The 15,000-nt window shown below is 48.2% G+C and overlaps 2 protein-coding genes across 16 annotated transcripts in view; both read left to right on the top strand.

Moving 5' to 3' along the window:
* LOC142881830 (uncharacterized) overlaps positions 1 to 6,724 on the top strand; it is a 7,400-nt gene extending 676 nt beyond the window's left edge. The window contains exons 3-13 of one of the 5 annotated variants that reach the window (XM_076016170.1): positions 1,314 to 1,338; positions 3,477 to 3,563; positions 3,665 to 3,816; positions 3,925 to 4,044; positions 4,131 to 4,173; positions 4,260 to 5,166; positions 5,283 to 5,349; positions 5,426 to 5,491; positions 5,664 to 5,765; positions 5,912 to 6,167; positions 6,282 to 6,724. In XM_076016170.1, the coding sequence (XP_075872285.1) occupies positions 1,314 to 1,338; positions 3,477 to 3,563; positions 3,665 to 3,816; positions 3,925 to 4,044; positions 4,131 to 4,173; positions 4,260 to 5,166; positions 5,283 to 5,349; positions 5,426 to 5,491; positions 5,664 to 5,765; positions 5,912 to 6,167; positions 6,282 to 6,505 (2,049 nt within the window). In that variant the 3' untranslated portion in view covers positions 6,506 to 6,724. Of the gene's footprint in view, positions 1 to 1,313; positions 1,339 to 2,443; positions 3,374 to 3,476; positions 3,564 to 3,664; positions 3,817 to 3,924; positions 4,045 to 4,130; positions 4,174 to 4,259; positions 5,167 to 5,282; positions 5,350 to 5,425; positions 5,492 to 5,663; positions 5,766 to 5,905; positions 6,168 to 6,281 lie in introns of those variants that run through there. The other 4 variants (XM_076016169.1, XM_076016171.1, XM_076016172.1 and 1 more) reach the window with 4 other exon arrangements.
* A 308-nt stretch (positions 6,725 to 7,032) lies between these two features.
* Positions 7,033 to 15,000, top strand: part of nfyc (nuclear transcription factor Y, gamma) — a 20,416-nt gene continuing 12,448 nt past the window's right edge. For 7 of the 11 annotated variants that reach the window (XM_076016185.1, XM_076016182.1, XM_076016177.1 and 4 more), the window contains exon 1: positions 7,033 to 7,163. The gene's annotated coding sequence lies outside the window, so the exon portion shown is untranslated. Of the gene's footprint in view, positions 7,164 to 10,082; positions 10,200 to 10,544; positions 10,918 to 15,000 lie in introns of those variants that run through there. The other 4 variants (XM_076016180.1, XM_076016176.1, XM_076016175.1 and 1 more) reach the window with 3 other exon arrangements.

The raw sequence follows: 15,000 nt of genomic DNA, 5'->3' as shown, positions 1-15,000 counted from the left end.
ATTGTTCTTCTTAATTTCGTCTTTTTCAATTTCAAGTCTTTTTCATCATTATAATTTGGATCCTTTCCAAATTTCTTGCATCTTTGATGCTCAAGATCGAGCAACTGATGGTATTTTAAGTACCGTATGGCAAGGCATTTTATTTGAATTTGTGGAACAATTTGGCGGACATCTTAATCAACTCTAGATTTTGCGTCTCCGCTACTACGAATGAACTGCGACCTATACTAGATAGGTCACGCTGACTTTTATTACTACCCTCTTCTCTCAGTGTCTTCTGTGAGTATCATTAAGGAACCCTTTCTGATGAAGACAATTTTTTTTTATCCTGACATACATACAAAAGGGAATGATTCACTTATCAATTGTTAACATTTTGGAAATGGCCGACTGGAAATGTTTGAAAAGCACATTCATTCATTCCAGCTCCATCCCCAAAGAATGTTTGGAACGGTGGTTGGATTGTCTTAGACAATCCAACCAGCATATCAAAACAACAAAACTTGTTGTAATGCGCTGTGACTTTATCTTTTTTCATTACTAGTTGAGAGAAGCGTCAAGTGCTGGTTTTTGCCCTGTTTTAAAGAAGGAATCTTGTTCACTTCCGATGGAGCTGCAACAGCTTCATCCTCCACACTCTTCTCCTCAATGGCAGCTCTTGGTTTTCCAGCCTGCTGCGACTTCTCTCTTTCTTCATGCCTCAACTACTTGTTGTTGCTTGTGGTTCTAGTCACGGAGGTTCTTGAATCGCCTGTCGGTGTAACATCCTGTTTCCCTCACAAAGTCGTCCGTCTTCCTTGGCATTTGGTTGCAGTTTCACTTCCTTCTGGAGGACACCATGCTACTTTCTGCCACTGGCGCTTGTCCAGACTCTTTGCGTGGAGTCGGCAGTCACGTCGTTGTCCTTGTTCTTGTCTGCCGATTCATAAAATAAGCCGGCTGCTGAAGAAGAATCATTTGTCAATTTCTAGTGTTGAAGATTTTTGCCCCCAATCACCACCCTGATAAATTTACTCTCTGTTTTCAAGTCTGCTTGAACACAATGAACACAAAAACCAAATTGCTGAAGGAAATGCTCCTTGCCCTCAATCACTGTTTCCTTTTGTGCTCAGTGTGTTGGTATGTAAGAGGGTTCTTAATAGAAACTACTGGACTACTAGAAGTCATTTCACTGCAGTTTTCTTTGCCATGCTATGTTTTATTCAGACATCTGAACTGTTTTTCTCTCTGTTTGTTGTAATGGTGATCCCAGTCTTCTGTTTGCCCAGCATCTGTTGACTTAATTTGTACTGCTCTCCTTTCATTCTTGGCAGAAAGAGGATTCCCTTGTTTCTATGGGTAAGTAGATGTCATCTTTAGCCTTGTCATTATATTTTCGACTTCCCTTAAGTATATTTGCTGTCTCTTCTGCCATGTAATTCAATCCACACCAAAAGGCAACAGAGAGGTTGCCTAGATGTAACATGCAGGGGGTTCAAGTCTGAGGTTGCGCAAGATTATGTTGTAGGATCCCGACAAAGGCCTATAACCTTGGTCTTAAGACACTCTGATTCCAGTTGACAACATCTTGGCGTTCCTTTATCTGGGTTGTGACCTCTCCCAACAAAAACTTTTGAGACAAATGGAAAGACAACGTCCAAGACTGACGTACAACCTGAGCTATTCCCCCTAAATCTTGTTAAGAAACCATCATGCAGTAACCATTCCCTGCAAACCTAAAGCCATGTTATGGGAAATCGTGGTTGTTTGATGCCTTGTCTCCACCACTGAAGGTGACTGAATTCTGTCACCTCAATGCCCCCTAAGAATTGAAGAATCTCCTGACTTTTGCTTTGGGGAAAAAGATGGCGACCTCCTTGTGCTGCTCCTTGGAGGCTGTGAAGTTTTCTGCAACAAGGACAAGGAAATGAAGATAGTTGCTCACTTGCAGGATTGATTCCATACTTCATCAGGCCTGGAAAGGTCTCCTGTATCCCTCCCCCCCCAACCCCCAAGGCCGGTTCTTGTTGGCTGCTGGTTGGCTGCTGGCAAGAAGAAGTTTGAAGATTCCTGGAATAAAGAAAAAACATGAGTGGGAGAGCCAATACAAAGTAACTGAAGAAAAGGCTGATTGAAAGATTTCAGCACTCGACGACATAGCAGCTATTAGCACCTGGGTTTAGGTGCATGAAAACTGAAAAGGGGAACCAGCAACTCCCCTAATCGACAGCGTCCTCTTCCCACGGCTGTCATCCTTCACATATAGCAGAAGACCAAATCATCAGCAGTGATGGAAAAAGGGCCCTGCCGAAAGTCCACCTCCTGCACCACCACAAGGCAAAGCTGCTGGTGACCTGCTCCACCTCAGAGTGTCTTGACTTCTCTGCAGGGTAATATAAACTCTCCCAGAAACTATTGGATGCCCCCCGCCCACCCTAAAAGACATCATCAGTATACAGTGTCTCAGCAGGCTCAAGAGTATTCCTGCTGACCCATCGCACCCTGGACAGCACCTTCTCAACCTCCGATCTGAAGGCCCCTAAAATTGTATTTTATTTTATTTTTTTTAAATGAAGAACATTTCAGGCATTTCCGCAGAAAGACCCCGGGTAGATCCAGGATTCGCTGGAGGAATTGCAAATCCGCACTGACCTTGGCGCACCTTGGGGTCCTTTGAGAGGTGCCGCAAAGTGTTGCCGATGGAAATGATCATCCTGCCTCACAACTGCCTGACTGAAAGAAAGGAATTCTGCTCTGGGAGGCACATATTTACCACCAGGGGGATGATGGTAAAGTGACTGACTATACTTCATCTGCAGGAGGACTTGTAGACTGTGGATTCCCCTCAACCCCCCACCCAAGTGTGGACTGTTGAGGTAACACTTGGCTTTCGATGGACGAAGCTCGATGGATGTTTAAACTGGCAGCTTTTGCACAAAACGGAGCCGAACAGGACCACTCGTCTCTAATCGACCAGTCCAAACTTTGCATACCGGAACACAAACCCTTGACACCTTTTTGCTCTGCAACCTGGAAAAGACTGTGTGCCCACCCACCAGGTGACGGCAAGATGTTTTGCCACTACACAGTGCCTCCGAGCGGCCCTCCGGAAAAATCTAATTTCCTTTGCTGTGGTGGTGGATGTAACATCGGCCTGATGCCGCTACCCCTTTCACACAATGTCCAACAGTGGTTGCACCCTACTTGCCCATAGAGAGAGATGATCTACTAAGCGACGTAAGTAGTGCTGGATTCCTGGTTGTGGCGTTCAGAGATAAAATGTAGGCAGTCACTTAAAGACGTATATATCCACTCACTAATTAGTTCAATACGATTTCTGAAGAATCCAACCGTTGGGCTGCTGCTGTATATTGTGGAAGTTATTCCTGGATGGGTAAGGCCATTCCGAGGAAGTCAGGAGTGCATATATTAATAAATGCTTATGCACCAAGTTTTATTCTTCTCATCTTTTTAACATCTTCCTCTGGATTCTGTAGGAGTTGTCGTCAGACAAAGAGATGTGCCGAGGTTTGAAAACATTGTGCATTATTTGGATTACATGAAGCTGGATGAGCCCATCATTGGTGACTACAAATTTGCTGTTTCTCATACTATACTTACTGAAATACTACTTTAAAGAGTTTGACCTCAGTATTTTTTTTTTCTTCCTGCGTGTATATTTTAGGTCTAAATTATGTGGAGGAAGTTTCTGTCGCTGATCCACAAGGCGAGCCCAGATTTGAGCCCCGATACACATGTTTGCTGTGTCGGCAGAATGCGCCGCTAACAGAAATGCTCCGCCATTTGATTGGACGGAAACATCGGCAGAAGTATCTGGTAAAGTTTTTCAAGCATTTTCTCTCTCCTCCAGGGGAACCTTTTTCAAAATGTATCCCTCTTTTTTTATTCTTTAGTTGAAACTAATTCAGTACCTTTTTTGTGTAGGAAACCAAACGGCCAGACTTGGTGACCTGGGATAAGCAAACTCAAGCAACTCAATCAGGAAAGGTTATACGGGCAAGAGCAGAAATTGTGGAGAGACAAGATGGACGAGGACATCCAGTGGTAGGACGTCCAGATTGGATTGATTGAATATGTTTAGCAAAGTTTATTATGTTGGGTTTTTTTAATGGTTATTTTTTTTGTTTCAGCTGTTGCCAGTAAACAAAATGAACAAACCAAACTTCTACAGAGGTAAATAGATGATTAGAAGTAGTTGCAATGGTAGTTATATTTTTACCTAAGCTGCATGTTTGCCCCCCCCCTCCTTCCCCTCCTAGATCCACAAAAGCAAACAAATAGCTGGGGCCTAAATTATCCACAAAGCTCTGCACAAAGTGAGCCACCGTTCCACCCATCCAGACTCATGGACTTCAACGTTGACCCCACTATGCCAAATAGGTGTCCTCCAGAACGCAGAAATACACCCCCAGCCCATTCTAAGGACTCTTACATGCCGAACAGTGCGATGCGTGATGAAGATCCCATCAGCCGTGAGCGCTATGGAGGAGACCTAAGGAGAGCAGACTACAGGGACGGCGATGTCGAGCGAGAGAGACGAGATTACAGGGAGCCTGAATTTCAAAGGGACTATAAGGAGTTTGGTCGCAATGAATTTGAGTCGAGGGCTGAGCCAACCGGCGGGCAGGCTCAACGTGAAGACCCTCCTTACGGGAGACCCTACCCAGAGAGGGGCTCACTGAAAGAGTTCTACTCAAAAGATGTGAGAGATGGGCAGAGTCGACCTGCTGAGTACGAATCCCAAGAGCAGCTTTATTCAGACGCCGATAGCCGCAGACAGTCTCTGGACAGGGAACTACAGAGACAGGTCGGCATGAACAGGTCAGGGGGGCAGGGTTTAAGTGAACCAGAAAGCAACTACAGGGGCTTTTCCTCCGCAGCGCAGGGTGAATGGCCATTTGACACCAAAGTTACCATTCAGGATTATGGCCACAAATCGAGAGAAGTGCACCAAGAAGACTATAACTGTGACCCTGGGCCTCGTGGTAGACCAGGTCTGAGCATCTCCCATAGACAAGCCGGAGTCAGCAGGTGCATGGCTGACATCCCGGAGCCCTTCAAGCGCTTCCTGAGTGGGCCGGCCATCGACACTGACCAGGGAAAAAGGAAGAGAAAGAGTCGCTTCTCTGATGCCTCGGCTGAGGAGATGGAAACGGCAAAGAACATGTGAGTGACGGGGTAGCTGTGACTTTGTCTGTTAAAGCTGCTGTCCGCTCATCATACAAGCTATTTTACTGACCACTGTGATCCTATATATATGTTTGGTTTGTTGTTGCTTAAAGGTTGAGGGACGATTATGGACCCCCAAAGCCAAAGTTTGCTGATAGTGCACAGCCTACGAGACCACCGGTAAATACATCATTTTTAAAAACGTATTATATTTTGTATGAATTTTATATATTTTTTTTGTTTGTTTGTTAAACAGGGCCCACGTCAGACTGAGAGCTTCCAAAGAGGAGGCTCTGACTCTGGGACTGTCTTTGACCTGCTGGTAAGATGATGTGATACTGAAGTGCTAATATGGTGACCAGATATTCTAGTACGCTCCTTGGCGTCTATTACTATGCTTTACTACCTACGATTACCTACGATTACCTACGATTACCTACTACTACCATTCTGTTTCTAGATTGTGAAATAATCAATGACTTTTCCTCCGCTAGAGCAACATTGAAATTGATAACATGGAAGAGGCTGACTTTCTGAAGAACAAGCTTTGTGACCTTCTGAAAGAATTCAAGGCCAAAAAAATGGAGAAAGCCGGGGTATGTCTCACCGTGTCCATTCTACAGGGAAATTACATATTTTATTTTTTTTTTAAAGTGGAGAATTCCTGTGATTATCCTTCATAGTGCCTGTCGCTGACCTAGTAGAAATAAATTGAAACCAAATCTGTTTTTGACAGCAACAGAAACCCCCAAGTCGGGAAACCTTCATCAAAGAGTACAACAATTTCAGTGCGGCTGTAGATCTTCCCCCAAAAGCTCAATACGAGAGGCAACGTCTCGATGATTTAGACCTCAGATCGCCAGCAGACGTTCAGGAAGACTGCAGGGAAAGAGGTTGGAAGCAGCACAACAACATGGCAGAGAAGCCGCACCAAGAATTCCTCCTTCCTTCACGTGGCAACGTTGGACACACAAGCTCAACCAGAAGTCTCTACGAAGGTTAGTGTTTTATAATTTACAAATATTTTCATTTGATGCAAACTGAATATCGGCCTGTTTATTAGTCTGTGTTGGCTGACAAAACCTTTGTTTCAATTATTTCTTTTTTTCTAGAGGTTATTGGACGACGTGACATGACTGTCTCATCCAGAGGTTACTCTGAAAACTTCCAAGAACCTTTTCAAACTCGTGACTATCGGCCTGCTGGAGAGCAGTTGGTGGACATTCGTTCTTCTGTGCCTCCTCCCCACATGCTGCCACAGGAGAAGGCTGTCCGTTACACAAACAACCTGGACAAGATCACCTCTACGCTCCTGGAACTTGTCAGAAGACAGTAGATTTAAAGTTGGATTTACAAATTGATCATTTACACAGTTTAAAATGAACGACTGTAAATTCCAGTTGATGTTAATGTTTGTTTTGTTTGTCATGTTAATATGTCATATGCCATAGGATTTCTTCCCTAGTTCTTTTCATTTGTTTAGAATTTTGTGGAGCGAGAAATGTTTGGAAATCAATTTATTTTTCATGCAAACATTAAAATATGTGTACAGCAACTTGTGCTTTTCAGTTGCACTCCCAGTAACCACATCAGTCACATTATCGGGGATTTTGGATATATTGCTTTGATTTAGTGGTGCGATAAATGTTTTCTTTTCCAACCTTTTTCAAAGACCTGAAGCTGTGTTGTTAAACATATGAGAGCCTGCCATATAATTATTACGACTAGTATAAGTTGAATACTGGACAGGAATTTATACAGTCACGGTATAGTTAGCTCAGAGCATATTGCAGCATGAAATAAATTTGTATTAAAATTTATTTTCAATAAATAAATAAAGAAAACGACGCAGATTGCCAGGAAGAGTGGATGACGTCACACCGCCGTACATTCAACTCTTTCCGGTTCGACCAGCAGCCATCTTGTTCCCACTTGCTAGCTAAATAAAATAAATAAAACGCCGAGCCGGACTTCTCCTCGAACCCGTATAAAAAGTGAGTAAGAAAGGTAATTTCCTATTTGGTTCAGGCGTTTATGAGCAAGGTTCATGTTTTGGGTGAAAGTTGGGGCAATTGCTTCGCTTCCTTTCATTTGCTGTTCTTGACCAATAGACGATTGTTTTGTAAGATGAACATAGGCGCCATTTCCCTCCCCGCTCTCTGAAGCGCTTATTGGTGGCCCGCTGAAGGGATCACGGGCGGCGAGAAAACTGGGGCTCTGCGTCCGCCATGTTGGATCCTGGCTCCGCGTTTGTCGGACGCAGTGGCCATTTGTGCTCGAGCCTGAATGGCGGCAGTTGCAGAACGAGCTTAGCCCTAAAAACCTTGATTGGTGGAATCTAGTCCGAGGTTTGATTGGTCTGAAGGACAGATCCAAACGTTGTCTTTATTGGTTAGAGTGTTTCTTCCGAGCCCTGGAAAGCTTGCAAACTTTCATTTGGTTACAGGACGGGTGAACCGGCGCTGATTAACGCCACACACGCTGGAGATGGTCACCTGCGCTGCACAACATTCACCATTGTGCACCTCGGGCAGGCTAACAGTAACTTCACCGACGTTAGCACCGATTCGCGGCCAGTCGCCCATCTTAACGTTAGCCACATCTGCTAACGGGCTGCTTGAGAGTGATGTCACAAGTTGCCGGTGTTTTCGAGTTTGGGCACGATTTTGCGTTTAAATACAGCAGCTGGTTGGAGCGACCCCGGGCTCTATGGCAGTTTAAAAACGTCTACATGCTTCTATCGGATGTAGCATTATGTGAAAACAAATGCTAGTTACTTGATCCCCAAATTAGGTTTGCGTGTGCGGCCTGATTAAAATTCAGACTCACGGTCAAATATATATGTTGACCTCTCAACTACGTCAAGTGTAAATGAGTTGCATTTGTAAATGACTATTTTTTTTCCCAATTTTTTTTTTGACTGTGGTCAATGTGTGCAACACCCGTGACAACAATCAGTAATCATTTGCATTTATATTTAGCGGGAAATAATAGCCTTTTCTTTCATTGAGCACTGTGAAGTTGATTAGCTTAAACATGCATTTATTACATGTGTTTATAATTATAATTCTGTAGTGGACACCAGCTGTACATGTTGTAAACATAGTTCTATTCACGTTATTGAAGTGTCTAGTTGCATTTCCCTGACAATGATAATGGTGAAAACATGCTAGCATCCTTTCCTGCAGTCATGTATGTGTCACACTGTTCGTGTTAAAGGTCACCGTCACTTCCATTTGATGAGTGCGGTTTCTCTCATCCCACTGGGCGTGTATTTGGATTATATTGTGCCAGTGGGATGGCGAAACCGGTGTCTGAAACAGAAATGTGTGAGTGTGTGTTTCCTACGTGTTTGTGTTGGGCTGAATGCAGGACACGGGGCGACAGTCCTGGCGAACCCTGCTGTTTAGGAAACCCTTAGCCTGGCTGCTTTGTGTTTGTCTCTAAACAGCACCACCGAAAGCAAACAGCCCTTTGCTGTGGGCAGTGTGGGTCATGGGAACGTTCTTGATGTGCACGGTGACCTTGCCAGGTGTCGTCGCTGAGGCATTTCGGCAAGCCGGGACACATTTACAGAGGGAAATGGCCGCAGATTAATCTTTGTGCGACTTCAACCTAATCATTAACCGGATGGTACCTGCGCTGGTCCCTGTGCTGCTCTCAAAAATAGAAAAGGGAACATTTAGCTTTGTTTCTCTTGAGTCTCTATCTCTCGCCCTCTCCGCTTGTTCCGCCCCTCCCATCCCGTGGCAACTCTCCTCTCTGTCCTTCTCCATCCTTCCGGTTCCCTTCCCCTGCTGCATTTTTCATTGATGGGGCAGGTTTTTCTTTTTTTGTTCCTCTTAAGCGCGTTTGTGTGTCCCGTAATATGCAGCATAAGGCGACAGATCATACCTCTGTGCTCTGCACAAGTTGTTCCATGAAGACGACCCACGGCAAAGTGATGCGACCGCTACAACCTATCAAAACACGCTGCTATCCCGAGTTATCGTATTTATATCCAAGTGTGCACGTTGAAAAATAGTATAATTGATGCAGATGGCGGTGCCTGAAGTAGCTTGCGCTGCGCACGAGTACCAGTGCTTGTTTTAAAGGTTGCTATGCAGGAAAAATGTGGTGTACACATAGAACAAGTGGCTAACAAGAAGGGCATTGTGTGACATTGCTGAGGTCTTTTTTTCTCTCTCTCTCTCTCTCTCTCTCTCTCTCTCTCTCCCTTTTTTGATGACGTTTAAATTGCACGAGCTGCTGTGAGCAAACTTTTTTGGGGGGAGTTGAGACAACAATGTCTTTGTTTTTATAGTTTCAGTCATATCTCTCAATCTGTTTATCCACAAATAGGTCGAGAATCAAATGCCCCTCCCCCCTCGCCACCACTATGGCTGCTCATCAGTCAGCTGATTGCTCCGCACTCTTCCGCCTGTTATGCAGTGCTTGTTTTGTGTTGACATATTTGATTGACACTATAATTAGGATTGTATTGGATTGATATAGTGGTTGCAGTCGGTTGCATAACTGTTTCCATGAGTCACGAGTGTTTCATAAATAAAATCAAATCTAACCAATGCGTATTTAAACAGCCAGCGTTCGTCAGAGACAGTTCTTTTTCAATAGCAGCCCAGCTAACATTCACTAAGACGAGTCCTGCAAGCGGCGCCTCAGTGTCCGCAAGCAATGAGAGCACAAGGACAAAGTGCGTGCGCCCGGGTGTGCATGTGCACCTGAGCGCACGTATGAGACGGTGAGTCTGCCTTGTATGCTTTTCTACTTTAAATCATGTGGATGCAACATGCGGCATCCACGCCGACACTCGCCTCAGCCAATGGGGGCGGAGGCAGGGGCCCGCATCAGCGCGCCGTCGGCCTCTCACGGCCCAGAGGGGGCGGGGCCGAGAGAGTCATTTAGTTTGACATTGTAAATAAGCAGGGAGCAGTTGTCAGAGAGCAGCCTGCAGAGCTGTTCATACCAGCTGGAGGAAGCGGTGGAGAGCGGGGGGAGGGAGGCGGCCACGTCGGAGACACGATGCCGAGGCAAGACGCCAGCAGCACACACACACACACACACACTCTCTTTCTGCAACTTTCTCTGCTCTTTCTCCGCCTCTTCTGCTGCCCGCTCGCTCCTCTTCTTCTCTTTTCCCCTGACCCCTATCCTGCAGCTCAAGGTAACTTGGAGCAGGAAGTTGGCTCTGGGTGAAAGGGGGTTGGGCAGGAGGAGATGGGGGGAGGAACGTCACGGCTGACCGGCGGCCGCCTCGGCCAATCCCCTGGCAGGGGCGGCGCCTGTCATTGGCTGAGAGAGGCGGCAGCCGGTGCGGGGGGCTGGACTTGGGTGTCACGTAGCATGCTAGAGTGATTGCTCCTTATTGTTAAAGGGGAAGGAGAGCAGGGGAGATTTTTGTCTGCTGGTCGGGAGTGCCGCTGAGCCCCGCGCCTGTTGCCTCCTCCAGCTCCGGCTTCCTGCTCCCTCTCTGGCCCTTGGCTCGGCTCAGCTCGGCTCGGCTCGGCTCTGCGCCGGCCAGGGGTCAGCTCAAAGACAAACGCACGGGTCGCTGCCCGGAGGCCAGGGGGCAAAGGGGAGAGAGAGTAAAAATAAAAAGGAGGAGGAAAAGAGAAAGAGGAAACAGAAGAGGATCAGCGAGTTGAGAGGACTTGACTGGCAGAGGAAGAGGATGGGGGGCAGCGCACGGCCAGGGCTGCGGGGACTCGTCCAGCTGACCGGCTTGAAGAAGCTTCTCTCCACACTCAGGTTTTTAAAAAGAATTTTGATTTCTTCACGTTTAAATCCTCCATCCGAGTGGAGCCGGCGGCTTTTCGCCTGCCAGCAGGATTCAGGACGGGGGGAGAAAGTGAAAGCGAGTGTTTGTGTTGCCACAGCTCCCTGACGCTCAAGGAGACTTGCTCGCTCGCTTGCTCGCTCGGCAGCGGCGTGCGTTTGCCGCGGCTCCGGGCGACCGCGCACCACCATGAAGGGCACGCGGCAGGAGGGAGAGGGTGGTGGGAGGGGGGGGGGGGGGGGGGGGGCAGGTCGGTCGGTCGGTCGGTCGGTCCGGGTTCCGAGTCGGGACGGCAGCTCCTTCACCTCTGCTCACTTTTCTGACGTCTGCGTCTCCGTCACTCTCTGCAGTGATGAGACGCTGCCTGTCCTCTGCTGTTGTCCTCCCCCCTCCTCCCCCTCCCTCTCCTCCTCTCCCCTCCCCTCCCGTCCTGTGGCGCTCTGCTTTGAAGGTTGGAGTTGTGCTTGATGTGTGTGTGTGATAAGCCTGTGTGTGTGTGTGAGTGAAAGTAAAATGTTTTAATGGCCTTCCCGTGGTTTTTTTTTGTTTTATTTTTCTGTTTTGCTATGTGGTCGTCACTTGTGGTCGTCACTTGTGCGTTTCGGACTTTGTTGTCAAACTGCAGTGACTGCCATCGCCGTTGTTGCTGCGCTGATGTGCTCCTGCGTGTCAGTGGGCTCTAGATTTGACAGGAAGTGGCAGCCCGTGGGAATGGGGGGGGGGCCCGCCGGCCGCCGGTGCCCTTGTTTACACGCTAGCGCAGGACAGAGACAGCCGACGCGGCGGCGACCGTGCACGCCAAGGGGTCTCGGTGCACGGCGGCGTGTGGGAGGACTCTCCTTCCTTCCTTCCTTCCTTCCTTCCTTCCTTCCTGTGCCGGCGTCGTCGACCGTGGTCCCCAGGGGTGGGGGTGCAGCTGGTTGCGGTGACCTCGGGACCCCCGGAGCCCCGACCAGCCCCCCCACCCCCCACGTCTTCCCCCAACCCAGCCGCTGCCAGATGCCCAGATGGGACACATTGTCCGGCTGTCAGCTCCGGGGGCAGAGGAGGCCAACGCTCTGATCTGATCTCTTCTGATGGAATCTTTGGAGGGAGGGAGGGGGGGGCGTCTTCTTACACTCGCCTCCCCCACAACTCCTCCCCACGCTCCCCTAATTGAAAGTTTCCATTGGTGCCTTTGACAAAAACCAAGTCCCGTTGGGAAAGGGTTAGAGAGACAGAGTGAGAGAGTGAGGGAGCGAGGGAGCGAGGGAGCGAGCGAGTGCGGGAGATTGAGAGAGGGAGCCTAAAAATAACTCCTGAGTTGAAGCCCTCGCTGCCAAATCCCAGGGTTGGCCGCTGTCTGCTTGAGTTTTGAATATTATTTTTGCCCTGCGCTCGAGGGCCGCCTGGAGAAGCGGCGAGCGGAGGAAACACGCAAACATCCCAGACACGGCTCGGCCTCGCAGCTCATCACCAAGGTGACCAGCAGCAGCAGCAGCAGCAGCAGCAGCAGCAGCAGCAGCAGCGGCAGTGCCGGGCGAGCACTCGCTTCTCTTTGCCCTTGCCTCCTCGTGGCCCCCCTGTATTTTAGTTTAGTTTTTCTTCTTGTCTATGCAATGTGAAGCGTGTTTACGCCGTCGCTAAGGACGGTTGCGGGCGCCGGCCGCGCGCCGCCGTGTAAAACTGCAGGTAGCTTTAGCCCAGAGTGGGCCTAGCGCCGGATGAAGGTCACAGGAATGTGAGAGCGGCTCCTGCAGTCTCTCCGTCAGCAGCCGGGAGGAACGCGTCGAGGGGGGAGAGCGTGGGGGAGGGAGGGCGGGGGAGGCGGGCACGGAGGAAGCGAAACCGGAGGAGGCGAGCGGCGCCGGGATCTGGCTAATAAACGCAGAATGGGATGTTTTCCACGAAGCTTCTTTGCAAAAACAAACAAAACGAAGAAAAAAAAAAAAAAAAAGAAGCCCAGCAGCGCCGGTCCGAAGCCAGCGGGGCCACTTGAGCGCTGCAGTGAAAGTTGAAAAACCTGTCCAACCTCCCCCCCACTCACCCGTATCCTCCTCCTCCTCCTCGCTCCCTCCTCCCCCTCTGGTTCCCTCTCTCTCTCTCTCTCTCTCCCTCTCTCTCTCTCTCTCTCTCTCTCTCTCTCTCTCTCTCTCTCTCTGTCGCTCGCTCCTCTGTTGAATGACCTTGGGAGATCAGTGACTAGCACTTCCTGGAGTTGGCTGGAAGCAGAACCAAGGGCAAAGTTTGCAGGGCTGCCCGCTCGCTCGGCCAGGCCGCCGGTTCGACCCGGGAGAGCGCTGGAAGGCCCTGCGTGAAGAAAAAGCTGCTTCATGTCTGACTGCTTATTCATTGTTTTTTTTCTTCTTTAAAAAAAAACAAAAAAAAAACATCACAATAATGAGCAGCAGCCAGCTGCTGGGGAAGGTGGTGGATGTCCCAGTGGTTGGAGACTTGTTTTTTTGGTTGTTTTTTTTACCTCCCCCCCCAGTAGATGATTCACTCTGCTGCCTACCATCGTGTCAACACTGTGTTTCTGTGTTGTGTGTTTTGCGGTTGCGATCGCGGAGGTCAGCGCTCTTTAGAATTCAGAGTTTGTCGCCGCGCTGCTGCTTTTTCCTTTTTTTTTTTGTTTCTTCTTTTGTGGTTATTGTTAGTGTGACATCTGTCCGCCCCTGTGACTCCACCCCCACCCCCAACGTCGAGGGTGTCGACTCGGCTCTCGGCTCAGTGCTCGCTCACACACTTCCGCTTGTCGTGAACGCACGTTTTGCCAAAAAAACATTCTTTCGATTCAGGTTGGACCTGTATTAGACACCCCCCCCCCTGCTGCATAACGGCCTTTTCTGCATCAGCGTCAGATTCGCTTCGCAGCGTGTTGAAAGTGGACGACCTCTGCTGACGTGTCAGCTCCCTGTCACAGCCGGCGCTCCATCAAACGCTGTTACCTCACGCAGCCGCCGTCGGTGCCGACCGCTGTCCATTCTCCTTTCTTTTCATTTCTTTCTCTAATGGCCGCAACCGAGACCAGGATCTGTGTGAATGTTGACTGTTTGATCACCCGTTTTTACACTAATTAGGCATGTTAACAATTCATCGATTATCAATTAGTTGTCAATTAAAAATTTAATCAGTTAAATTTAATTAGTCGCAATTTATTGAACATTTAAAAAAAAAATATTATTATAACAGGTGATGATCATGATATACCTAGAACAAGTTACTTTTAAATAACTTTAAAAAAAACAAGGAAAAAAGAAAGAAGTCAACTTAAAGTCAGAGGATCAATGTTTGGGGTGTTTTTACTGATTTATAATGTAAAAATGGGTCACATTGCACCCTCAGCCTTATTGAAAGGTTAAAGAATGTCTTCCTTACGCAATTTTCATTGTGAAATGAAGGCTCTCAGGAAGAATTGCCACTTATCAATTAATCAGTAATCGATCGATGAGGTCAATCAACTAACAATCAATGAATTAATCCATGATTTGCATCCCTAGAACAGATGTTTTAGCCATGAAATCGCTGAAAATAATTTAATCCGATTAAATAGAATGAAAAGCTGTCCTTCCTGAGGCGACTGCTGTCACTCACTGCCACTGTCCTACTGACATCCACTCGCAGCTCGAACCCGACGACGAGCCTTCCTTCTGTAGCGCCGCCTGGCGATGCGCCCCGAACCCGGTGGAAAAAAAAGAAGTTTCTTCTCCTCCCACTTCCACTGAGACGCTCAGAATGAAGCCGTGTCCACGCCCACTCGCAGGTCGGCAACAGCCAGTCAGTAATTACACCTCCACCCCCATCCGGCCTTTGTTTCCTTTTTCTTGTTGCCCTTTATTGATTTGAAATGACAGACAAATAGGCGCGAGCGATTGCGCCCCCTGCTGCTGCTGCTGCTGCTGCTGCTCCTGCAGCAGTGATTGGCCGGTTTAATGTGACGCGTCAGAGTGCGAGTAAAAAAAACAAAACCAAGCCAGAACAACAACACCGCTGCTGATTCAGCTGCTGCTCCAGAGGAGGAGAAGTTGGAGGGGGGGAGGGAGGGCCTGGGGAGAGGGAGAGAGGGATGCGGCCTA

Source organism: Nelusetta ayraudi, unplaced genomic scaffold, assembly GCF_046127955.1.
Source record: "Nelusetta ayraudi isolate G7.1 ecotype Tasmania unplaced genomic scaffold, CSIRO-AGI_Nayr_v1 ptg000219l, whole genome shotgun sequence".
In the NCBI taxonomy this organism is placed as follows: domain Eukaryota; kingdom Metazoa; phylum Chordata; class Actinopteri; order Tetraodontiformes; family Monacanthidae; genus Nelusetta; species Nelusetta ayraudi.
Note: the sequence above shows the minus strand (reverse complement) of the source record. Positions and strands in the feature narration are given on the sequence as shown.